General features: G+C 37.1%; 1 protein-coding gene across 1 annotated transcript; it reads right to left on the bottom strand.

Annotated features, from left to right (window-relative positions):
• Nucleotides 1-2,186: 2,186 nt before the first annotated feature.
• On the bottom strand, nucleotides 2,187-25,814 carry LOC100371563 (synaptotagmin-11-like). Its single transcript, XM_078008334.2, has 4 exons — nucleotides 25,428-25,814; nucleotides 23,147-23,946; nucleotides 7,503-7,629; nucleotides 2,187-5,700 (listed from the first exon to the last, which is right to left on the bottom strand). Exons 1-4 carry the CDS (start codon nucleotides 25,459-25,461, stop codon nucleotides 5,393-5,395), a joined length of 1,269 nt encoding a protein of 422 aa, XP_077864460.2. The 5' UTR covers nucleotides 25,462-25,814; the 3' UTR covers nucleotides 2,187-5,392.
• Nucleotides 25,815-26,757: the final 943 nt, after the last annotated feature.

Below are 26,757 nucleotides of genomic sequence, written 5' to 3'. Positions count from 1 at the left end.
CTCTGAATTAAACCTTGATTGTCCTTTAAATCGTTCACGTACAAATGGTGACGTTTACGTTTGTCAAATTTATGGAAGTCATCTATGCCTGAAACTGAAGTGCATGCAATGTCAAGTCATCTCGTAGTACTCTTTGTCTCAGTAAACACGATTTGCAACTTTATTTCCTCAGTCTCGTCAGCAAGTTAACCGGTCTGTGTGAGTTGTCGAAGCAGTGTATAATAGCTGTATCGCGACTCGACAGATTTCTGCGCTGTATTTCAAAAAATATATACTTCATATGCTTCATTTTTCCTGGGTAGAAAGTTTAATGCGTTGATTGCCTTCGGATAATCATCATCGCCACGATCTTCTTTTCTCGTCTTGAACATCATATGTAGTTATATATACTTCGAATCGATTCATCGTCTGCTGTCTACAGAAGTAAAATGTACCGTTCCTCACTGAATATGTATAGCTTTGATGCTGGTATCTTTAAAACAACAAATCTGCAAAAACTGTGATAAAAAAGTTGTAATCGAATTTGTCATTCCAAACTTCTATTTTCTAAATTCTCGACAGTTCTCTTTCTTTTCTGCTTCATTGCTCTTCGGAACTTCAGGTAAATACTTCGGAAACTCTGTCTGTATTAGTTCAATTTGTATCTCATCGTCATGTTGTAGAATTCAAAGTAGATAAATTAACATTGATATTTCAATAATCAATACTCGGGTCGATGTTTATTTTGTTTGCTTCTTCTATTTACGAAGTGTATCTCTGGCCGCGATTATTCTATCGTCTCTTGCAACTGAAGGTCCACGCTGACTTTGTTTGGGCTGTATATTATGCGAAATGACTTTGCAGCGAAGGTTTAATGAAATCCTTAATTAACTGAGTTCTCATTCAATGAGATTTGAATCATTCACCTGTCATGGTTTTGAAACACGAGTCCCGGCATGACGCCACAGCTTCTCCAAACTACTATAAAGAAGCTGTAATCGTTTCGCCCGGGGCGCGCAATTAAACCACATCACTGTGTTTTGGATGTCTTCCTACTTTACTCATCACGTGACTTTAAGCCTTGTACTTTAATCGATGGTTTGAGTGTATACCCCGTGTTTATACGTACAATCAATATATTAATGAGCTTGAAAAAGGTTTTGTTCAAGATTGGTACCACAGGAACTGGCCGTAATACCGACATTTCACATTGCTTTCTGAAGTAGGCTACATTTGCTGTAGTTCACAAAAAGTATACCACTGTGGATAAACCCATGGCTGGACCTTTATCGAACACGACGCGATGCGAAGAGTTTGGTATTTTGAATTATTCATACATGAAATGACTGCTTACCCTGTCCTATATTCTAAGTGTCGTATTCTATAGTCGTCCACGTGACGTATACAACACGTATAAACTACAATGATTTTGGTACGAGCTTCGTACGAGCATGGACGTACTAGAGATGGACGCTGCACGGTGATTCACACCTGATAAGACGCATTGTCTTTCTATTGTACTCATCTTAAATTTATGAATAGGCAGACGTACTTTCATCTTGGCTGAGTTGCCGCCTGATCTTAGTTTTGATTTTTCACGACAAGATTCGAATCTTAAATTTTATATTATATTGGGTAAAAAAATACAGGCCTTGCCCATGAGCTGGTGCAATGTTAAGTTGTAAATCAAGGGTTTAACGCAGATCCGTATGTTCTAGGCAAGTTTACGAGCATGTTTGTACCGATCTTCTGCATTTGTTATCAATTTTAATTTTATATTGCCAGTAAACCCAGTGTGAGCGGATGACGATTTTGTTATCCGATGTTCAATTCGAGTGAAATTTCCAGAAATGTCTCTAGTACGTCCATGGTACGAGTGCTGCGCGACGGCCACCGCTTTTCATAATTTGTTTTTTGAAATGCAGCTTGAGCTATTTCCTCGCGTCTAGCAATAATTTCTAAAGAAAAACAAACCAGAATTCGAGTTATTGACGATTATGCTAGCCAATACATTGAGGGCTTTCCATTGATTATTCTATTAGCAGGTTGAGTACTAATCAGCGAGATATAATAGATACAATTCGTTCCGTTCGACGGCTTTATCGAGTGTATCGTAGTGAGATGACAGGGCGCGGTTGGGTTAATAGGTGATAGTTGTAAAACGAAATAACTTCTCTTGCGTCAAAAATAAAACGTACACATCAATATGCAGCTGATAACATTTATACCACTTTGTTTATTAACATGATTACAATATGAAGCAATATACACTGTTGAAGTTTTTATAATACGGTTGGAAATGGCATTTCGTTAAACCATGGCATGCAACGGAAGAACCGAACTTGTCTTAAAATTTGTAAATGTCAATCTTGGATGAAATTAAGGATATCTGATTTGAAAAGGGCAGGGTTACACTGTCGTGTGAATGAATTGATACACAGTCGACCAAGCACACTGGAACCACACGTTAATTAACAGTTGGGATCAAAAAAACATATTTACATATTGTCGGCTCTTACGACTAGTTAACAAGCAATGTAATTATTGTGATGGTGAACAAAAGAAATTGACACGGTCTCTATTTCCATGGCGACATGGACGTAGACATATACGTAATGTTTTTTACGTCGCTGTCGATTTCTTTAATGTGTCTAGCCGTCTGACTTGTCACTGCTACCTTATCAGGCAGCGCAGCAGGATGTGTATCATTTCAAGTCGTATCAAAGTTCTTGCATAAATTAACCTTTGAATATATTAACCCACATCGTCACCACACGCGCCCAATTGGACACGCATCACAGATCTAACAAACGCCTGAAAATAAAAAAATCGCGACTACGTGGATAACAGTGGCTTTTACATTGCTTAAAATAGTGTGTAATTAAGCTTGTTTTGGAGGTTGATTAAAATATAAATAAATAATAATTCATGTTTTGTTTATTCTTATCGATAACGATGCCATTTTAGAAATCGCATGTTATAATCTCCTAGACTTTCAGCGAGTGTTGTGACAGACATATGAAAGACTTGGAAGTTCTCAGTTTGTATATAACCTACTGGACCACGAGTTAACGACAAGTATGTTCTCCGACTGAAACTGATCAACCCCATTTGCGTTATTAAATTGTAAAACAATACTATTAATAGCATATTGTCATACTCGTCAATGAATTTCCACCACTCTTTCACAAAGTATAGCTTTCATTTGGCATCATTTCAATCTTAGAGAAACGTTCTTATATACACTGTGTAAAAATAAAAATATTGACAAACAAATCTTCATAAAATATTATCTCCATTAACTTGTTTTGAGGTCACCAATAAGATGGCCGATAACCTTGGGTAGACGACAGGTAGTCTAGGAATATTAACAACAGCACAATTATCATTTAGATTATAACAATTCTACCTTCCGGACAATGTTCATAGACTAGATAATTTATCTTATAAATATTCCGTGCCTGTTTAACAAACTAGTAGCGATGACATCACTTCCTGTTAATGTTAACTTCCTGTTAATATGGCCGACAATGATGAGCAGACGGCAGGTAACCATGTGTCAAATAACAAACAAGTTACATGAAATAAAGTACATGTCTTATACAATAATTGCAAAACTACTATTCCACAGTAATTAAAAACTTTAAATATAAACATTTACATTATTTCTATATTTATCTACAATACAACTCGGTTGTATATTATGAATATTTGCTCCCTGAAATCATTACTATGGTAACGGCTCGTGAGTACGGTGTGAAAGGTCATTTTAATATAATATTGGTTGATTTTAGCCATGTCAAAGGGTGTCTTACACACAGAAAGTATTGGCCCACGGAGCTTTGGATAGTTTATGATTGTAAAAGGAGTCATGTTGTTTCATCTGTTTAAACTAGTGTATACATATGAGGATGGTAATATATTAGAAACAGAAATTTGCATAATGATGGAATATAAGTTTTAGAACACATTTCTCGACGACTTTTCCTTCAACGCCCTAAATACCCCGTGTGTTTTTCCAGAATGCAATTCTTCGCGTGACCTTTTCGTTATCAAATTCATTTCATTATGAGACATTTTTTTTGATTTGCGCACATTTTGCACCTTACTCAAAATGAACCATTTCGCGAGATGATTTGACGACTGAAATTTAAACTTGCAAACGAAACGCAGTACACTTGATCTCCAAACAGACTACCACTTCTTATAGTGCAAATTGTCCCAAACGACGCGGACCTCAGAAATACAACTTAACTTTGGTTAATATTTAAAAACAATCAGCTTATCATTTCCATATACCAGCATATAATTAACGTAACACAACAATTTTACTGGCCTATTCGAGATTACAAAGAATTCTGGTTCTCTCATCAATCGAAAATGTGATAAACAATTAAATAAAAAGCAAATTAATTGTTTTCCCTTGGTACTCGGCTCCGAGTCGGCTTCGGCGTAACACCAAGATGTAAACATTACATAGTGAATCATGCAGCTGATTAATGCTAGATCAAAACTCTCATTCGACTACTGTTTTAAAAAACAAAAACGGATGAATCTCACTTACATATTTACCCACAATTCCTAGCGAAAATGCAAGACAATAATAAGAGGATATGCTGGGTGAGACGAACGGTTATATTTTCCTTTGTGGGGTTCATTTGTGGAAGAGAATATTAAACATTGTAAAAGTTATAACTGAAATAAAATGCTTGTATTTAACAGGAACGCTTATATTGTCACGTGACACACGCGAGAGTGTGATCTAAAGAGCGGGTCAGTCAGTGTGTTCGTTATTTTTAATTTTCGTTTAAATCAATGTTTTATATTTTAGGGAGCAAACAACACTGATTTACATAACAGTTATTGAATATATATTATATATATTTATATATATCGTATGTATATATGTATATCGTATCGTATCGGATCGGATTTGCGCTTGCGTAGAGTCTCTCTTGATAAATCTTAGCTCGCCAAATCTTAGTTGACCTTTGACCGTTTGACGCCTACTTCGATGTTATGTTTTTTATTCACTACTAGAATAAATCCTAACATTAAGCTAAACTGTAACAGATATAACATTAAATTAATTTCAGTGTTTCAGTGATAGCTAATTTGGCAAATAATTTTTGATTGAATATACATCAATTGTAGACTCGGCTAAACCATGATCTCAAATTTCATTCTTAAAGTCTTAACTTTCATTTTAAATGTAAAAACAATTGATATGTAACGTTAAGTTATAACAATATGTATGGTAATAACGAGCACGTGACTTTAGGTCTTAGGGTCAAAGGTTATGCACATTGTAAACAGGTGTACTCTCTTCCAAAATATTAAATGAGGATACAATGTTTGGGGAAACAATAACTCAAACTACAAAAATATGATATCTTCAAATTCCTTGGTCAAATCATTCCATTAATTTGTGCCATTCTGCAATTTGCTTTCGTGGGTTTTCCATGATCTCTTTCCAATGGCGTTTTTCGTCCTCTGCACACGCTTTGGCGCCGATCACTAGCCGACCAATGATCTCGTTTTTCGTGACTCTGTCGTGGTCGAGAATCTGAAACTCCAAGCTGACATTTTGCAGGCCTTCCATGGGGACATCGAAGAGGAAAGATTCGTTGAATACGGGATTTAATGTCCGTTTCTTCAGACGTGTCTTCTTCTTGGCAAGCCGCTGGTTGCTGTACATTAAGTGGATCTTGACGTATGGATCTGAGGTAAAAATATATAAATCGAAAGTTTGCTATATTCTCAAGCATGTTTCATAATTGTGTGAAAATTTACTGTCAAAGTACGTTAATGGATTAGAGGGATACGCACGCGTTTTCACGGCACGCCCCGCGAAATCAATGAAGCAGAGCTACACAATTATGAGGATAGATTCTATCTGGTCTAAACAAGAGAGACTTGAGTATATAGTCCCAAACAGATTTTAAATACAGATTTGCAGCTATGAATAGATATGTGTAATATGTTTAAAACTGTGTTATCTTATTTGAAGTCTTGCGAGTACTGTTGCATTTGATATACGGCACATATTTCTTCATACGCTAACTGCTACAATTAAAGGCAGTTGTCGTTGCGCCATATATGCGCTAGCTCCCCTATTAAGGAATTTGTTGATAATAGTTATCGCAATGTAATGCGCACAGAAACAGAAACAACTTCAAGCGCTGAGTATTGGTTCATCTCACTTAGATCCCAACTCATATGTGTACTTGCTGCCGTAAAGATTTGTTAGTAGAGCGCGATGGATTTTGGGGAAATTAATTTGTTAATCAACACAAATTTCGCGCATGCGTGGTGCGACACCACCGCCCTAGCATAAAACGCGTGCGATTTACAGATACGCACAGGTGATTAATTATATGTGACGCAACCCAACTAGGTAATTATCATGGTCGATTTATGGCTGATATATGCCGTGCGTACCAAATAAGTTGGAAACTAAACTAAGTATGAACTAAGTATGAATGTGAACGTCCTTCTTTCACTTTTCCAAATAACTGCACGATTGGAAGTGATGATGACTGTCAGACTCGATCTAGCATTTGTTTGGGGATTACGGGATTATTGTCAGTCGTACTGTAAACACTGCTGACATTAACAAATGTCATATGTGGCGAAAACCAGTGCTGTAGTTCTTATTAGGGGAGGACCATTATATCTGATGGTGACAGCTCCGTTAGAAATGTATAATTGGTGGGGCTCTGTGTCGCGCGATATTTGTGTCCGAGTACATCACCAAATCCGCCATTTTGTTTTATCCTCGTTCGTGACAAGACAAATACATGTATGTATCTAACATACCACACACACACTGTAGTAGGAAGGATGTTTTTAAATGTTGCTAAGTCGTGAAAAAAATGTAGTCGATTGGACTTTCAACCTTTTCACCACCAGACTTTCTCACCAAATGTTTCTGCATTTTTTTACATGTTTCAATATTTCTGGCAATGAACCCTAATTTTGGAGTCAACATTTTCAGTTTTACTCCAAAAAATAGCTATTTTTGTCCCAATAGGAAAGTGCAGACTATAAACAGGACTATTTTGTAAATTTGTGATGAAAAGAGGGTAGTGAAAAGGTTAAAATTACCAAGACTATTATCAGCAAACAAATATTTTTTTTTAAATATCAATTGTTAGATAAAATTATTATAAACCTTCATTCCATGGCCGATATACAACGCACTACGGGGAAATTATAAAAATATTACAGAGAAATCAGTGAAAATTGTTTACACTTTGCAGATAACACTCATTTTTTTTAAAGCGTTCGAAATTTACATAAATAGCCAGTGTATACTTTTACACACGTTGTATATCGACCATGGAATGAATGTTTATACTAATTTTATCTAACAATTGATATTTAAAAAAAAATATTCAATCGAATCCCGCAAATGAAGTCTTGTGTTTTTGTACCCCCCACACATCTATAGAAATACGGTAATGATGCACCTCCTTATCGCAGCCAAATGTAACCGACTATGTGTAAAAGCTGAGCATTACCTGACAGTCCGGTCACGTCCATCTTCGGTAAATTGCGGGCTTTCAGTACAACGACTGTTAAACGATTAGCAGCAGGTTGATATGACAACGAGACCAACAAATCACCGTGCCCTTGGTTACGAGGTATCTGGAAGAGTAGTATTAAGACGTAATCAATTTTCATTTTATTTTTCTTTGATATATTCATTGATTGTAATTATTATTCCTATCGCACTATTTAGATCCTTGAGATGAGGTAGATTGTGGCCTTGGTCTGATAACACACATGACGTTAGCTGCAAAATGAAATATTATGCGAAGATACAATCGCATGTCTTGGGATAACGACATTTACATGCTTGTTTCCCAGTGATAAATAATGACTGGGTTATTAGATTTTAGATTTGGTGTGTTCATCAAACATCGCAAATATTTTGAAAGAAAATCTAGATTTAACATTACAATAAAAACTTTCCGTGTATCTCCGTGATTTTTTTTATTTTAATGGAGAAAAATAGAGTATTTTGCCAAGTAAAATTATATCTATTAAAGTACACACACTACACACTTTGTGATCTCACTCAGCTTTTTTCGTACATGATTCAAAACAAATAAAAAGCAAAAATGTAAAGGATATAGCAAAATATGTTTCGTTTTAGTATTGGTAAGCGTATAAAATACATTTCGTTATGAATTATTCTTAATATTTTTTTTGTGTGTCAAAATCAGTTGATTTCAGGGTTTAAAAATTAAAGAATTTTAGAAGTCTTTATCGTAGTGTTGATTTTTGCATGTATTTACTCATTATTTTACTAAATGCAAACGATGTGTGTCTTTTCATTCCATGTTACAGTCCTAGGCATTTACATTTTTGCCTTACATTTTGAAAAAAAAACACCGACGAGAATGGCCGTATATACATGTGGTCATTACTCACGAGTGCGTGCTCACGGACTGATTGTATATTGCAAGACAACATTAAGTTGGTAAAATTAAACAAGGTTTTTGAATCACTCTGCTATGCTATGCTGATTAATCTAATTATCTATTTGTGTGCATCGTTCTGACTGTCATGTTGTACGTATCACTCTATATTATTAGTCGCCAACGTTCATCAAATTTCACATTTACATCTAATTCTCAAAAACCGTCCATCTAGGATCTGTTATTCGTCTGAATTACAGTAGAGTATATGGCTTGAATTTGTAAACTTACTTCAAAGCATACAAATCCATATATATATATATATACTCCTAGTATATTCTCAGGATTTGGATGTTAGTTGTTTGTTTTTTTCGAGTACTTGAAACTATTACTTAGCCTTTCGGTACATTGGATAGCGTGCTATGATTGGTATGCTGTGCAATGTAACAAAACACTTCCATGGTAGTACACATAATAACTATGGCGTCACGGTAACTAGCTAGTAACTACGACGAAACGGGTGAGAATTTGAGCAGAAAATAGCTTTTGATCTATTACAGGCAAGTTCCCGTGACACCATCGAGTTTACTACACGCATGCGTTGTAGACATTGATATCGTTTCGTCATGAATAATGATCGCTATACAGGATTTCTTGTGGCGTCATTCGTATAGCCAAAAGATTAAGAAGACGAGTTACTGCATTAAGTTAACGCATTATTGATACATTTTTTTTTCGTTATTAAATCTCGTGTTAGCCAAGCCGTGTGGTTTTTAAAGCACAAACCACAGCAGCGGACTTTGAATTTTTGTGTAAGCTAGTATAGGACTAGTATTTTACTCGCGTTGTACACGGCGCGTCGACCGCTGTGGTGCTATAAATATTACGCATATCACAAACCAACAATGCACATTGCCTCGATCTGGAGGTGTACATATTTTCCATGATCAAGTTTGTGGTGGAACAAAAAACGTTAGTCCTCTGGCTTCTTCATGTGGAATGAGGGAAATTGTCCGTGAGTAAATTCATTAGTTAACATCAGAAGAACATTTATTCAAATCAAATCGACAAGAGATTTATTTTAAAGCACCACAAATTGACGTCTAAAACTCAAAACATAGGTAAATATTATGCGGTAGAGACACAATACATATCTACCACGATAGGTCCAAGTATGACGACATAATATGCAGTCATGACGTTAAGACAGAATGGAGATATTGTGCCCGTCGCAAGCGGGCGCCCTGGGATCTGCTCTCGGTGGCTCCTGGAGTGTCTTGCGCCATGATATTTGAGGCGGGAACCAGCCAATGTCTTCCACGGCGTTCAATTACGTCAACAACTTAGGCTCGTTCAACGGCGCATGCGTTCAGCTATTGCAAACCCATATTTGTAACACCAGACGATTACAACATTATCAAGATTTCGCATTTTTTTGATTTGTATCAAAAATTTATCGTCCGATCGGAGATGTGATATTTGGATGTATATGTAATTATAATCAGGGTTACTAACCCGACCAGCTAATAAACAAAATAGCGGACTTGATGACTTGTTCGTACGTACAAATAATTATCGAAACAGAAACCCACATATTGGAGATGTTTGCAAATGCTACGCACGTCTAGTGGTCACATACACCCACGTCGGTCAAATGGATTGAAATCCGATCGAACCAGACTGTAGATGCGTGCGAATGTCGCAGACATCCGCGGCACTGACCCCATCTACATGACTAGCATATTTGACGATTACAAATATTGTTGGAAAAATTGTTAAGCATACATTCTAAAACCATTGCATTGAAATGAGTAAGGTTCAACTCATTCTGAATTACTATAGTGGATTGTATTCTCTGACTGCCAATAAATATAGATCTCCGGGGTAGAGACGAACATACACGTATACATTATACGAGGAAAAACATCTTAACTTGATTTTAACGTTAAATGGATTCTCGTCTATTACAGAACGTGGACAGTTTATTCAATTTGTATCTGCTTGTTCTACTCATATCAATAAACCTCAGATGCAAATGGCCGCCGAAATCTCGAGAGCTACGAGACTTGATTTTATCCCTCAAATTGTGTTCCATTCAAGTTCTCTGCCAAACCAAACATATTTTTTTTGACAATATACATGACTACGTTGTGGCTAGTTTTGTACAACGCGGAATCGTTCACACACGACCGCCCGTGTGTTTGTCTGTATGACTTTCTCACTTTACCAAGAACGTTACTCCAAGTCATCGGTTGCAGATTTACCCACAATGCTAGAATAATAATAATAACACTTACACATTTCCCGGAGGGGTTGCTAATTTTTAAGAAAGAATAAAAGGTTGAAAAAAATAAGCTAATACATTACAGAAAAAAATCTAGAAATAAGGACTCACAAATATTTTTGAGACGATTTTTCTTTTGTCGAATAAGCGAACCGACTAACACCCCTAAAAATTCAAATCCAAGTCAGCGAGTTACAAACAACTCTTGAAAAATCCTATTGAACCAACAACATTTTGTACACGTGCTGTAACGAGGGTATATGTTTACCAATATTTTATATCTAACATCTATTCACAATACATTTTTTAAATAGACGGAGAAAATCGCAATATGTAAAATAAAGCAGAGCATCATGGGTAGTCTCTAGTAAACTGCTTACAAACTCAAAAATGATGAGTCACGCTGGCTAAGCCACTTTAAAATCCCATTCCATCTACCTTTAAACATAAACTTATACAATTTAAAACATTCATAATGCAAAGGACATACACCTTCATTTATGATTCTAGTGCTTAAGTATTTCGGTACAAAATTGTATAGGTTGGGTGTATATTTGAAGACTGAATTTTAGATTTATGCGGAGGGTCGTCACCTGCGCTCGCGTGGGAATTCAAGTCCCAAGCGACGATAACAAGCTATCGAAGCTTCAGTAGTCAAGGTTCAAAATATTATCATTTCTGGATGCCGCGAGTACGCCATTAACGGGCGACAATCGGTCAATGCCTGGAGAATGCATAGGGGATTGAGCCATGCAGCGACAAACAATACCAGGGTAGCTGCACAGTTTATGTTTATGTTATTATTCGCATCTGTATAAATATTCGGATAAATCCCACAGATTAATCTCAAATTTTCAATGTACGCTTATTTCATGGATTAAATAAATAAGTAGCCTAAATATATCCGAGATAGCTCGTTTTCTGTTTGTTTTTTGTGAAAAACGGGAAACAAAACAATGACTGCGAGTCTTTAGTCGGCTTTGAATGACAACTTGCGCAGCCTCGGTTGCGCATTGCATGTTTTTTTATAGTATCACATGGTCGATGATCATGACAATCAATACATTTTAGTCACGTGTTAGCAATCAATATATTTTCAAATTTCCTCGATTACCGTGTTTTTGACTGTCACTTTTATACAAATCAATATTATTCCGTGTTTTCAATTAAACACCTGTAATTTTTTGTATGTTATTATTATTCTGCTTCACCAGTGTAGTTATAACAACAATCCGACTGATGTGGAATATAGCATGCGTTTGGAGATTAGTCTTACAAATCATAGCTGTGTAAGCACGTGATTAATTCACACGAATTGTTTTTTTTTGTATGCAATCTATTTTGCCGCCGGATATGCTCAAAACAGTATCTTGGTTATCCTGATGGACGCTCACTGTAGTTAGCTGATTAGTTCGTCTCTTTGCTGATAGTTGCCATGGTTATCCATCACATCATCTCAAGACATGTAATTTTTGATACTGTTGTTTGACACGCTGTACATTGTTCTTATACCACACCTCTGCTTATTCGTTCGATGAAATAATGAAAATATCTAAACAGGAATCTGATCATACCGTATATGACCTTTATATTTGTATTTACGAAAGCGTGTTTATCATTATGTATTATAAAATACAAATTTATAACCACATTATTTTTCATTTGGAATCATTTTTTTTTCAAATTGGATTGGATTAGGTGGGCGCCCCCGATTCACGCGTCAAGTAAAACGTATTACGTCACTACACGCGTTCGTACAATATGTAACTGGCATTTGAGTTTATAAGCAATTAAAAATGTACACGCCTTTGATGACTTCACTGTACTGTATCATATTGTTGTTATAATTATTCTCAACAAAGCAAATAATAAAAGTACGCAAAACAAAATTAAAGAAAGATATATCTTTGCTGGGTCACGTTCGACACTCAGCGGCTTTTGGTATAATACAATCATGATTTTCAACAGATTTATCTGAAGACACGAGATCAAGGTACAAGCGTCGCATTAAATGATGTAAAATGTCGAAAGAAAAGAGTGAGTTTGTTTATTTTATATGGAAGGATATATCTGACATTTATGATCAGTGACATGCTTATAAACGTTTTTACAATTTGGAATGTTCACGTTACAAAAGTATTCAAATATAATAACTTTATTGGATCTTTAGAAATACACATATTTCTATCAGTATATAGAAAAACAGAATAAACACAGTGACTACAGACTAATGTTGAAATAATAATTATTAGACAGATTTTGGCATCAAATATTTTCAGGGGCGGCCTCTAGGACAGATATCGATGAGACAAATATCACGTAGAGCACACTGTGTACACACCGTTATGTCGCCATCCAATTAATTTGATGGAATCCAAGACGTCGAAAGATTTTTTCAAAAGAATCTGCTTAGACATCGTGCTATGTTCGCATGGTTAGATTATGTCTGATTCTTATCGGATTAATCTGACCTTGTGATACTCCCACAATAGTTTTCGACTATCACGTGTCGTTGATGGAATGAAAATTTTCAAAAATATTGTTGCTCATATATGGTCAAAACGATGTGAGCACGTACAGACGTTCGCGATCATTTGCGTTTAGATTTAATTGCAATCTACTGTATTTTGAGTTCATAGGTCCGACATTCTGCAAAAAATACGTGTCTTTTAGTAGATTCAACTTTTAATGATCTTAATTCTATAAATTGGGCGGCATTTCACCTTTTTTCTATCATCTTACAATTCAGACACATTTGTGGAGAGAAAAAAAACAAGTATTCTGATTGAAAACAGCTTCAATTAGTGTGCATACGTGTGATGCTACGTATTCGTTACAGAAATGCTGAAAAAATCACGGGAATTGATGCGGCTCTAAATACATTCCTTAATAAATGTACAGACCCTTAGATTATTGTACAACGTGGAATATATTTCAGTCCCATACAAATCAGTTCAATGAATGACTTAATGATTATACCCAGCCCCCGCCAATTTAAAATTTCCAGAGAAAAATACGTTGTATAAATAATACACGTCTTGTATGGAGCGTGACGACTGAGAATCAAAGTCTGTCTGGACAGGAAAGTATTGGAAAGATGCACACGCATGCGTGACTCGCGCATGATTTTCTAATGGAGATTTAATGAAGAAACCCGTGTTTAATATGCGCGCAATTATTATTTAACTCATGAAACCTAACATATATTTGATTTTAATGCCTACATTTCGATGCTAAAATTAATCTAAATACATATTTCATGAAATCTTAGCGCTTCACCGTTCATGGCGTCTTCGCTAGACGTATATCATTTCTCACATCATGCTGAGTTTATAACGTCTTCTGTAGGCAGATACGTTTCATGTACCAGCTGTAATTACGCCACAACTTACGTGCCGACTCGTATATATTCACAGTGTGTGACCTGTTCAGTGTAGTTCCTCACTGTGTACGTGGTTTATTTACAGCGCGAGGTTAGCCTGGTCATTGACTACATCATTGAAATTAGTCGCGTCATCTAGTGACGGCGCACTGTGGTGTACAATGATGTACATGGACTCCGTCCACAGTGCCGATAATTTTTTTGATCTGAGATCGACCGTCAAAAAAATAATAATAATAATAAGTTATAAAGATTTACTATATTATATGATTTCAAAACCAAACAGAGTTGTCTAAACGACATTGCGTCACGTTGACGTCACGGAAACGCGTTGCTGCTAGGGGGCTCAATTTATTCAACAGGCGTAATACGGCGACACTATCTCACGGAGTTGACTGAGACTTGTATACCTTTTTCTTTTGCAGAAGTAGCTATTTTTGACGCTTGTAATCACTCAAAATTGAACCGCCATTCAACAGCACTCTGACTGAGATACGTTTAATTGTTTACGACCTATTTGAATTCTTCCCGGAATCATAAATCACTTCCTTGTCCAATGTACGTCATTTCATAATGTATGGGGCCGTGATACAGGGGATTTGTGTGAACACGATTGCTGGAAGGGCAAGTGCGTAAGAAAAAAAATATTGTTGTTGTTTCTGGATTTTTACTATTTCTAAACATTTGTTGACATATTTATAAACGAGGGGGTCATACACTTTACTTGACTTGGAAAGGAAGAGTGTTTTTAGGAGATTAACAGTTGTCTTCTTAAAGATAACGCGATTTCCCGCAGTTATTTAATGGGATTTCCACCTTGACTAGCTAATCGATGAAAGCCAGCTTCCGCTTCGTATGGTAACTGAATACAGTATTAGGCATTGGAGCTTTCTGAGTGCCATGCTAATTATCAAAATCCTTAGACATTTGTCTCGTGACGTCATACTATGCGAGAAGTTATGTAAGAACGACATTTGCGTTCTCTATTTATGTTATTTAAATGAACGTATGTTCACAGTGGCATTCAATGTTTTTTCTCTTGGGGCAAGAGTCTGACACGTGGAATAATAACGATTACGTTTCATATTTTTTAATTAAGGTACCAAATGAATACACATAAATAAAACCCACAAAGCTGAAAGTTGTGATGTAATGAAACCGTGCTTGTATGTGGTGGCACGTTTCGTCTTGATATTAACGTGAAATACGAAAAATGCCCATGCCCTTTCAATTATTACAACTATTATTACAAATTCACTAAAATGTGTTTAATTATTATTTCCATAATGTATTATTTAAATTATTAGTTTTGTTTACTTTTTGGGGATGTAGATAAATGCATAAATGCTGTATCTATAACAGACGGTCGATTTTTGTAATTAGTTGTTCAGCAGTTTCATGCCTACGCATTAATGATGTCCGCGTTGGGTTGACGTCAGCTTAAACATAACGTGTCATGTAAAGAGCTAATAAGGTCTGCACAAATAGAGACGGTCACTTCATGATGTATCTAATGTTAACATGACGTCATGATGTCAATGGCGACAGTCTGGTGAACGTGGACGATTTAAAGTAAATAAACAATTATCAATTTTGCACAATTTTAGAGCTCGTTATCTGATACTTTAAATTTCGAATTTGTAGCGTTTCTGGAAACATTTTCACAAATACATCATCTAGACACGTCTCCATCTCCGTATTTGAACTAATCATACATTATTTTTTTTCAAGAAATGCAAATTATTTTTTAAAGGGGGGTTGTCACCTGCGCATGCGTCAGATGGCCATAGCGTGTCATTGTTTACAAACGAGCGTCTACCCACGAGCCTTTGCGTTTTTAGAGTGTGTTGTTATCGTCGATTGGAACTAAATTCCCACGCGTGCGCAGTAGTCTGGTTCCCTGCCCCATTTCAACGTCTGTTTTTCTTTGAGCCCCCAGCGGTGAAAACTTGGGCAGGGAACCAGACTAGCGTGCGCAGGTGACGACCCTCCCGCTTTAAGATGACACGAAAAAAAAAACCTTTCCTGTTCTATGTTCACTTAACTCGGCGGATGTGACAGTGTCTGAAAATTGACTCCCTAGAGAGGTGTATTTAAAAAGAAAAAGCCTCTGTGAATACGTACGCATACGTGCTCACAATATTAAAAGCACCGTAAGTAAAGGCGGGCGTTTCTAACGTGAAAATGTGTTCGTTTCAGTGTGACGAAAGTTCAAAAGGTGCCGTAGTATAGAGGGTCTCCACGGAGTTGCCGGCATATACATACTAAATAGGATAGAATGGGGAACTCCTCAATTCAGTTCGGAAAAGCTCGACGTTGTTTTTTCTGGACGTAAACATTGCGCGTGTACGACCGACCAAATGGTGACGTCATTACTCAAATATCTGATGTTTATGATGGTGTAGTAGAAACATTCGGGTTAACGGGAACAAGTTTTATATACCTACACTCAGTTGCACATTATTATATACTACGATGAAAATAATTTTGAAGAATAGTTTTACACAATTACGTTGTTTGATCTCCTCTTTTTGTCAGTATATCAGGATTGGAAAAAAATACGTTGAATGGAACTGGAAGACGCCATTTTAACCCCTTCAAGCCCCACTGTGGAATACTAGAGTATGCTGATTTTCTATAAACTCTGTGACGTCATTTTAATATTTAAGACTATATTTTATGTTAGCTCTGTGACGTCAAATTGACCTAACCCAGCATTGTAAGCATTTTCGTTTAGGTCTGTATTCGATATGGGACTCATAGCAACGTATACAACGCGTGTAAAATACATTGTTTATTTACATGAAATTCGAACACGCGCTGCGCGACGACCACCGCGCTTTAACTGTTATAGACAGTATTTTGTTTTTAAAGTCGTCGCGCCGCGCATGTGCGAGATATGGGTCTCATATTATGAAACAAAGATGGCGATTTTGACGGTTCCGCATGCCAACGAGTACAAACTGTCCAAATGCATGTCCAAATCAAAATATTTGTTCCAGCATAAAATCAAAAAAGATTATAAGTATCTGTGTTGGGAAAGATTTGAGCAATTCGTAGTATAAAGTATACTTAGTATAAAGATTAAAACAGGCACCACCAAAACAAAATAATGTTGCCATTTTGGGGAAAAGTAAGTTCGATTTATTTTTCTGTGTGTTTCATTCCAATTAAAACGTTGAAATTGTCCTAGAGTTAAGTAATAAAATTGCATTACGCAGTAGAATCGTGGACTATAAATACAGCTATGCGTCTGAGTATACGTGCGTACCCATAGGTTAAAACCCTACTGTTTAACTTGTTTGCCAGCGCTGTAAACACAATATGTTATTATGGTTAAGTATATGTAGTTTTTAACAACCTCAATATTCGCACAAATGAGCAATTTTCTAAGTCGGTCTCCCCGGGTTGCCTCATTGCCTTCAATTTGGTGTCAGCAATAAACAGTCTTCATAGAGATAGATCAGTATCGCGTATTCAATAAACGCCGCCATGTCATACAGTTTCCACCCACACAATTCGTATAATCCCTCAGCATTAAATTGGAACAAAAGCTAGAATACAGACACGGGATGTTTTAGCGCGACTCGACGCGGGTTACCACTCTCTGGGGGGTGAAACGGTGACAGATTATAACAGTGCAATAATTATATTTTCTCCGCACTTGCTCACAAATGGTATGGATACCAATGCTGTGATTTTGTGAAAAGGTTTTTGTATGCAAGCTTTCCTGTCGAGGGAATTATTGCCTTCTCATGATTGACTCGGCGATATCTGCACATCAGTTGTGCTTCTGCGGTCACGGTGATTGAAATTACGATACCGTAGCATACGATTCATGTTTATGACCTAGAAATGGCATTGTAAATTGCAGTCTTGATGACGCAAATATATGTATTACTGAATGCAATGTATGGACAGTTTATTTTTTACTACATTATATTTGCTTTATTTCACTTTTCATTAAGAGTTGACAAATAACCAGTCTGAGGGAATTGGTGAAAACTGTTTTAGGTTTGTTTTCCTTCTCTAAAATTTTGAGATAGAAGTTTTTTCCCAAGTTGATGTTGCTGTTCATTTGTATTGTGTTCCTCGAATGTTATCAACCCTGTGGTTTTATGAAAAAAGTCCTTTGACTTGACCTGTGCACCCCCAGAAGATCTACCTATCAACACCTTAGGAGAACGTTTAGGTAAACCGGATAACAGTAAGGTTTGATGTTATGTCCGATCTGACAACACAGGCCAGGAAGCATGCAAATGTAAACTAGCCAGTTGACTTATACATATTGCATGCAGTCACAGTGAGTGAATTTAATTACCATGTACAACCATCGTTCAGCGCGCTTTCAAATCAACTTGCATTTTACACACGTTGAATGTATGCCATTTTCTACGCGTTATAACCGAATTTGCAAACGCTATATATATCACAACTTGGATGTAACTCTTGGCAATTATTCCTGCCTTGGCCCTTGTACGATGCGTCTTAATTACAGCGCCGCAGTCGTCGTTCCGCGACGATATGGGCACCGTGATACGTATACTAGCAACGCGTATACAATACACTGTTTACTGCTCAACATGTCACGTAGTGTTTTAATATTGCACATGTTAGAGTTATTTTCATTTAACGCTTAATGAAATAAATTAAGAAACACATGAAGCATGGAAACTATCCATTATAACTGAACCAAGATAATTTATTAACATAATATAATTTACTTAAAATAATTCTACTTATAAAACGGGGCTATTCTCACTTCATGGCACGCTTCAGTGGTCATATAGCACACTGTTCGCGGCATTTACATATATACAGACTCATCTTACTTGCAGAAACTAATAAAGGCATATAGTTAATGTCGAAATATATATTCGACAATAATCTTCTTGCAGCTACAAATAATATTTGAATATAATAATTTATAAAAAAAAAAAAAAAAAAAAAAAAAAAAAAAAACAGCTTGAAGGATACACAGTGATGGCGTTGGGCGAGTAAATCTAAAAATGAGTAATTATGGTACATATGGTACTCATGCGAGTACAGTCTGCTTCATTCCCGCAAGCACTATTTATAATGATGCACGTGTGCGTTTGAATTCGAATACCGCGCCGTAGCGGCGTGTACAATGTACAGTGTGGATGGGACCCTTATCGATCACGACGCCATGGCGCTTTAATAAATCGGGGGGAATCGTCACCTGCGCATGCGTCAGACGGCCTTAGCGTGTCGTTGTTTACAAACAGGCGTCTACCCATGAACCTTTGCGTTTTTAGCGTGTGTTGTTATCGTCGCTTGGGACTCAATTCCCGCGCGTGCGCAGGTGACGACCCTGCCGCTTTAAATTGGTATTTTTATTTTCAGCACAGGGCCGACTAAGACTCTAAATTAGTTCTGCAACATGTAACCTTGGTCTCGTAAAAAATAAAATTGCAAGCTCTCAATAAATCAGTTGACTTAAAAAACCACAAGATAAAACTTGAGCAAATTTGAATCTTTATTTGATTACCCGCCTAGAGTTTGGGTGATATTGTCGGCTAGAGCGTATACCTCAATTTTTTGAGTTTCCGCCCATGTCTCCTTACACATGAGTGGGCAGCTGATAACCGAGTATAAATATCGCCCACTCATGTAACACAATTGATCCAGGGAGTGGCGTGCAGCCGTAGACATGCCACCTCTAAAATGGAATTTTCTTTTGAAACAAATACACTTCGTCGGTTTATTAAAAACAAAAATCGAATTGTTGACTCAGTTGCAAATAATTGAATCGAGAAAATACAAATAGTTTTTTAAATTGTTAGGGTAATTTTTGTTCATTTTCTACGATACAATTTCAATGGTGAAATCAAACAAATACACAACAACAAACAAAACAAAACGTTAGGCGTATTGTATTCCTGAAATTTACACACGTACATTGAAATAGAAAAACCAATTAATTAATATAGTTATGATGCATAATTATATTAATTATATATATAGAAATTCAATATACCTCGAAGTAAACAATGAACTCTGCCAAACTCATGATAAATGACGTGTTATAATTTATATTTAATGACTTCTGTTGGTGAAGTGACGCACTAGCAATATTTAATCATCACATGGCGGGTTATGTTTAAATAGAATCGTTGCATCAAAGGTCGGCCATCATGATTATAATTCCGTTTCCTATCTGTGATCTCAATCAGCTAGCAGATAACAAAATAAACACACACACACAACAAATTGTTGCATCCAGCCAAGTTATTTTTCTGATTTGTAACCCCTGGGGGCCGGGTGTTATGTGTTAATAAATAAACTTATAAACTCCCTTTCAAGGTAGAAGCCTACTCGTGATTCCAAATACCCAGAATTTTTCAATAAATTGTACTTCCGGACAATATAAGAATATTTACTTAAAACAAGTTGGGGGTCACCAGGTTAATTTTCGAGAAAATTCGAGTATTATAGTGCTTTTACCATAGGTTCAATCGCAGAGATATTATGCCATATCTCAAATTGTAAGCTGGTGCCGAAGGCTGAAAAAATAACATATTGTTAATGATGAGGTACCTTTTGCTTTCCTGAATTTTTTAAAATATCGAGGTTTCAAAAAGTGTCGAAAAATGCAAAATATTGCTATTTTATGGTGCCATTGGACAATAGCTCCATGATTTTACATAATAAACCAATGAACATTGTCATGCGATTTATGACCAACTTTCTCAAAAATTATGAGTAGGCCAATTGCGACAACAACCGTATAGTCTGTGGAGTACAATCTAATAAATCAAATGACAATAAGTTTTGAACAGTTACAGCAGCCGTATAGGCTTGGCAGCGTGTTATCAAATACAAGACCTCGTATTTTGCACGTCAGTGTTTCAATTTCTTTTCACTGCAAATTCACATTTGAAATACGACAACATACGCGTACAACATGGCACTAAGGAAGTGGTGATCACGTCATACACGGTGACTAGTTAGTAATAATTAGCCAGGACAGAAATATCATCGAGCCTTTATTTGACATTTAATCATGTAACTCTGCGAGGATTAGATATATTTAGATACGATCAATATATACATTTCAATTCGTGCTTTATTGTGATTTACGTTCAAACGGTATTTTCTTGGACTGCACGATTCGTTCAAACGGAAAAGGCAACGTATGTCAGGCGATAAAAGAGGCCCCGGCTATCAACATGTCTGACACTGTATTCAATGATACCGAACTTAGAAAATTGCTGTCTACAAATACGTCAGTTTACAGTGTTTTTAATTTTATAACGTCGACATCTAAAGTAAATACTGCGAGTGACGTCGACACGGGTCAGTGTTAGCCGAACTTCTGTATCAGTAAATATTAAATGAAATTGACCTTTTGCTTTATACACTGTATAAGATTAGTATCGTGTCTTCTAAAATTGTGTACAATTACGTTATCCAACATGTTTCTAGTTTATTAATGTCATACATTAAAACAGGGACAATCGAATTAGTGTGCACATATGTATACTATTACCAGGACGTTATTGCGTAATTGTCAGTGATCACAATACTGAATCGCGTTGGCAAAGGTATTGACACACGCGTGTTCATTACAGAAATTAATCGACTTTTCCTTTCGTTCAACATTTGCCGAGTGTAAGGGAGATGCATCAGTTCATTTGAGTCGTATGCCAACTTCACGTCAAGTCGGATTTATTGTGTGAGGGGCTCACCTTAACAATGACGTGGGTTTCTCACTACAAGGTGGGATACAAGCCCATGACGAGAGTTTTAGTGGGGTAGCGCACCGAGTGTCTCTTTTTATTTGACTCATTGTACTGAATTTAAAGATTCTCTGTCGCAGAGCGCCGCATTTGATACGTGACGTATCTGTTACGTAGAGCCTATAATAAAACACGACGCGGGCGACCGTGGCGCTTTAAGACGCGCCGGGCCTTCGGAGGTTTACTCACTGACAAGCACATGCCGCGCATACGATTTTATACATGTATTACATATATTGTTCTTATAGGAAACTACAAAATTATTATTTGTGGGGCTTAGAACTGGTGGGTGGGAAAGATAACTTGAAAATGGAGTATTATCGGGAAGATTATACTGTATAGTACGATGATGGGTATTATAGGGAATCACCATAAACCAACACACACACAAAACTTTAAGTCGCTACGCATATCAAATATTCGCAAAATACATAATACGATTGGATACGGACGAACAATCGTCGAGCTCATGGAGAGGAAATTAAATTTACAGAATGTTCAAGACAAGCATGTTTCATAGTAGTACGTAAAGCAGGTGGTCGATGACGGTCGGATTCTCAAATATAATTTAATTATGTGTAACGAGTAATATATTATCGAACTTCTATGTGTTAATGAATTCACTTAAGGTTATGCGGACATCTGCTGAGTACGACAGAGCTACCAGTAATTACACCATGATGCGGTTCGGTTTGTATAGAGTGTTCTTTAACGTATTGAAATATATAGGATTATTGTGACCCCCGGGCCATGTTCATACACGAGTTAATCCTTGTTATTCTGAATTCTGGCAAAGTAGAAGATGCCTTCACGCTCACTGGTTGTACTCACTTCCGACTCCTCCATGTCTCAACAACAAAAAGAACGAAATTAACTTGGATACTGCGCATGCGTGAAACTTATACACCACCCCCACATCCCCAATAAATCACCAACACAACACTCTTACCGACAACACACATTAGTACTAAAGCGCATCTCACGCTACAAGCTATAAATGATTACTCGAGATTTAAGAAAACAATAGAAAAGGGGTATAACATTCACGTTCATTTTCTTTTGTTTATACATTGTATTTGATTTGAACCATTCGCACGTCTTGGTTTTTACTGCCAAGCAGTCTGTGTAACATTTCGAACGATTCTGTTATCGTTCTGTAATATGTTTATTAATTTTGAACCAAATGGACATCATTTTCCATTGCTTGAACAAATTGCCGACAAAAAAGTATAACAAGAGTTACGTGGGTATATGTGAAAGGTCGCAAACACTGGCGTTCACGAAGGGTTTTTGTTCTCACTCTGAAACTTACTTTTGGACTTCGTGCTTTAATTTCTCGTGACAGGTGCGCAGCCGTCTCACTCATATCGATATTAGCCAATGGTACCACGATCTCACCGATGACGTCATCGCGGGAAAATCGGTCAAAGCTAAGAATGACAAAATGTAGTGTGATTCCTTGGAGCTGATTGTAGTGCAATCCGTAGAACGTGAATGTCTCCTCGTAGACCGGGGATTGTGTCTTCCGTAATACTCGGGTCTTCACCTTGTGTTTTTTCTCCGGGAGCAGACAGAGTTTCACGTAAGGGTCGGTGCTATTAGTCGTCGGGTCTTTAACGGGTAGGTCCGTAGCGTTATGGATTGTAACCATAAAAGCGTTCTTGTCAAAATCATACTCAACGGAAAAGAAGAGGCATCCCAGTTGCGTAAAATCTTCATTTTCTCCCTTCTCTTTCAACATGGCAATGACACTGTCCTCATCTTGGCGACGTTGTTTTTTCTCACCTTCATTTTCAATGTACCACCGTGTGTTGATGGTCTGTGGGTCGATCGATGACGTCACCGTACTGCTGTACGATTTCGATGAGAAGGCTTTCCTGTCCACCGGGAAGGTAACATCTCGGTCGCTAGTTGGCGTAACCAGGGGTGACCTAGTCGTGGCGCTGCCCACAGCAATGGCTATCCGACCCGACCTTTGGTCATGCGGTGTTCTGATAGACGGGAAGGGTACGGTTCCTTTACGACGACAAAAGCAGCGATATATACCCACTAGCAGCGCGATTAGAACTGTGAAAACAGCGGCACAAACACCGACAAGAGCCGGCGTAGAAACTATGAGTGTAAAGAAAAAAAAGAGATACAAAATGTTACTAGAAAGACTGAGATCAGTAAAGTGTGCCTCCGGCCGTTTACATCACGATAACTCGTATAAAAAAGTGCGCTGCCATAGCAACAAATTCAAATGAGCTCATGGACGTCAGACATTTTTCCTCTCTCGGTACTACTAATTCAAATTCTCTTCTTGACAAGAACGGATCACGTACTTGACAATATAATCCAGCCAATTGCTTGAAACTTCGCACATGGAGGATCGGCAAATAATTTCTATAAATAACCGCTTTTACTAAGCTTCTCTTTAATTAATTCATGAACTGCACCGCCGTTCATGTTTTTGCCTAGAATACACAATTATTCTAAGAATAGACGATAAAAATGGAGTTTAGTTAAGTTCCGGTTTATTGTTCTGTACGATCATGAATTCTGGTTTGCAGATTTGTTGTTGAAAAAAATGAACCAAGAAACGGCCCAGAAAAACTGAATAAACGCGCATGTCTTCAACATAGCAAAACTTATATCCATATATATATATATATATATATTACATGCGATATATATGTTAATAAATGCGATATCAAATAAACAGAAGAAAAATGTGAAAGCATTGTTATTTGATAAGGCCGGCATCTCTCGAGAGCAAGCTGCCACTTGTTCAAATGCCAAGGATGTCGTCACAACCTGCTGTGTGAAATATCGGTAAACACGCACGTAGACTGGTTTGTTTTGTGAGAAGCCATTTTGAAACACGACTCGCGTTAATTTCCCTCCGTGATGGACATTTTTATATGATTACACAGTAATATTTATAAGAGGTTAAATGAAACGTCCTCATAATTATAATCAATGTTTGATTTACCATGGTTTAGCAATAATCGGCCGCGTTACGATAGCAGCCGGAATTTCAAATCTTAAGATAGAAACAGCGTTCTTTTCAGGTTGTTTTGGCGCCACATACATTAATTTTATTATGCTGTACAGTAGATTTATTTGATTTTGTAATGTAGTTTTCATTCACAACATCGACATACGTTGATTGTTCACCGCGTTATTTTATTACCTTGAGTTGGTCAGTTTCACTCAAGGGGCCCAGTTTCCACGTCGCCAGTCAATTATCAAACACACGTCGCCTGTAATCACATCGTGGCGAATTTGAATATTATCCAGCGGTTTGTCATGGAACACAATTACTATCCATGTCTCATTAGGCAACCTAATTCTTTGGTTTTAAAGTCGCCTTTGACACGTGATTTTTGAATATTTAATGACTTCCTAAGCATCAATTCATTCCGTCTCGAAAAAAAATACGTTCCCTCCAATTATGTTATTTTTGACAGAATGTTTGCCTCACTGAAAGCCTGTTCCATATAATTATTTCCAAATATTAAACCCGAAATCACACCGTTTTTTAATCTTAAGAAGAATCCGCATTATTAAATAACGTTTAGTGCTAAATCAAGAAAACATAGGCTACTTACGGAGGTGGTTTGCGTGTGGTGAAGATTCCACCATTTTCAATGATGCATTATGTCCTGACTATTTTCTCATCCAATATTAAGATATATTGTGTCCTTTTGAAGAATTCTCTTCCGGTTTAAGTTGTCGCCATGATGGTGGAAGTGTTTTTGTGTAGAAAACGCGAAGCAGTCTGCGATTGAATAAGTCAAAGCAAGCGTCACGGGCGGACGATTTTTGTAAGGTCGAATAACCGTAATGTATTTTCATGGGAAAGCTTCTTCTGAATTATAATAATGAAGAAACCAATCCTTTTCTTATTGGACCGAATTCTTAATTCGCTGAAATGAACGGAAGACTGGCACAAACCATTTTCCCCAGCGGGGTGTCTTTTGACGTCGGCCCAAGATTCGTGAATAAGGCCGTCAAGCAAATGCAAGAAAAAACATTGGATGGGGGAATATTCCATTTAGTATCGAGGGGTAAGAAACACGATCCCCTGGCGTTAATTATTCGAACGCTATCAGCGTATTTTCCGTGTTGAACAAGATTTGCGTATAAGTAACTCACAAGTAGTTGTTGATTTCAAGACCCATACAACCTGCGCTCAAAAATCAGTCCCTCCGAGCATACCTTCTGCAGCTTTGTTTTGTATTCATAATGGTCTGTTCTATTGACGCAGATGCACGATAATAAGGTGTGCATGTTAACTAAGTCGCTGCCATACTTGTCAGCCACCGAGAGACATCTCCTGACGACATATAGCAACTCTGTGTTGCCATAGCAACCACACATCATTCTCGTTGGGAAAAATAAGAAATGTTCAAGTGATGAAGATAAAGGTTATATGCATAAACCCCAACCGACCACGCAGAATGAAGCATGCGGAGCCGAGCGCACGTACATATATCTGTAATGCATTCAAATGAGCTCATACTTAATTTATATGCAAGTGCCCCGTATGAATTGATAATATAAGCATAAATGCGTCTTCAATGCCGACCGACAAGGGGCAGTTTACATTAATGACAACGAAGAAATTAATTGTCCCGACTACAGTAGTTGTGGCTGTAGGTGTTATTGCTTTGAAACAACACACTTGCGTCACGGTCGCACCGCGCGCGTGCGATATCACTGCCGGGGACTCCGGGTACACACGGGTCTTTAAGCAAGCTCTATTCAACTAATTTGCATAACATGTGTGTGCATGCTCGTTAGTGTATTAGTATGTATTTCTAATAGAAAAGAACGACACATGCGTTATAAGCTGAATATCTGACAAAGAAAGTCTTTATACGTTGATATATTTCTGATCAGTATAATTTTGCTTGTTTACCTCATATACTATATGGT

This window comes from Saccoglossus kowalevskii, chromosome 13, assembly GCF_978046115.1.
Source record: "Saccoglossus kowalevskii chromosome 13, keSacKowa6.1, whole genome shotgun sequence".
Taxonomy (NCBI): Eukaryota; Metazoa; Hemichordata; class Enteropneusta; family Harrimaniidae; genus Saccoglossus; species Saccoglossus kowalevskii.
The sequence above is the reverse complement of the archived record's forward strand: the minus strand, read 5'-3'. Positions and strand labels throughout refer to the sequence as shown.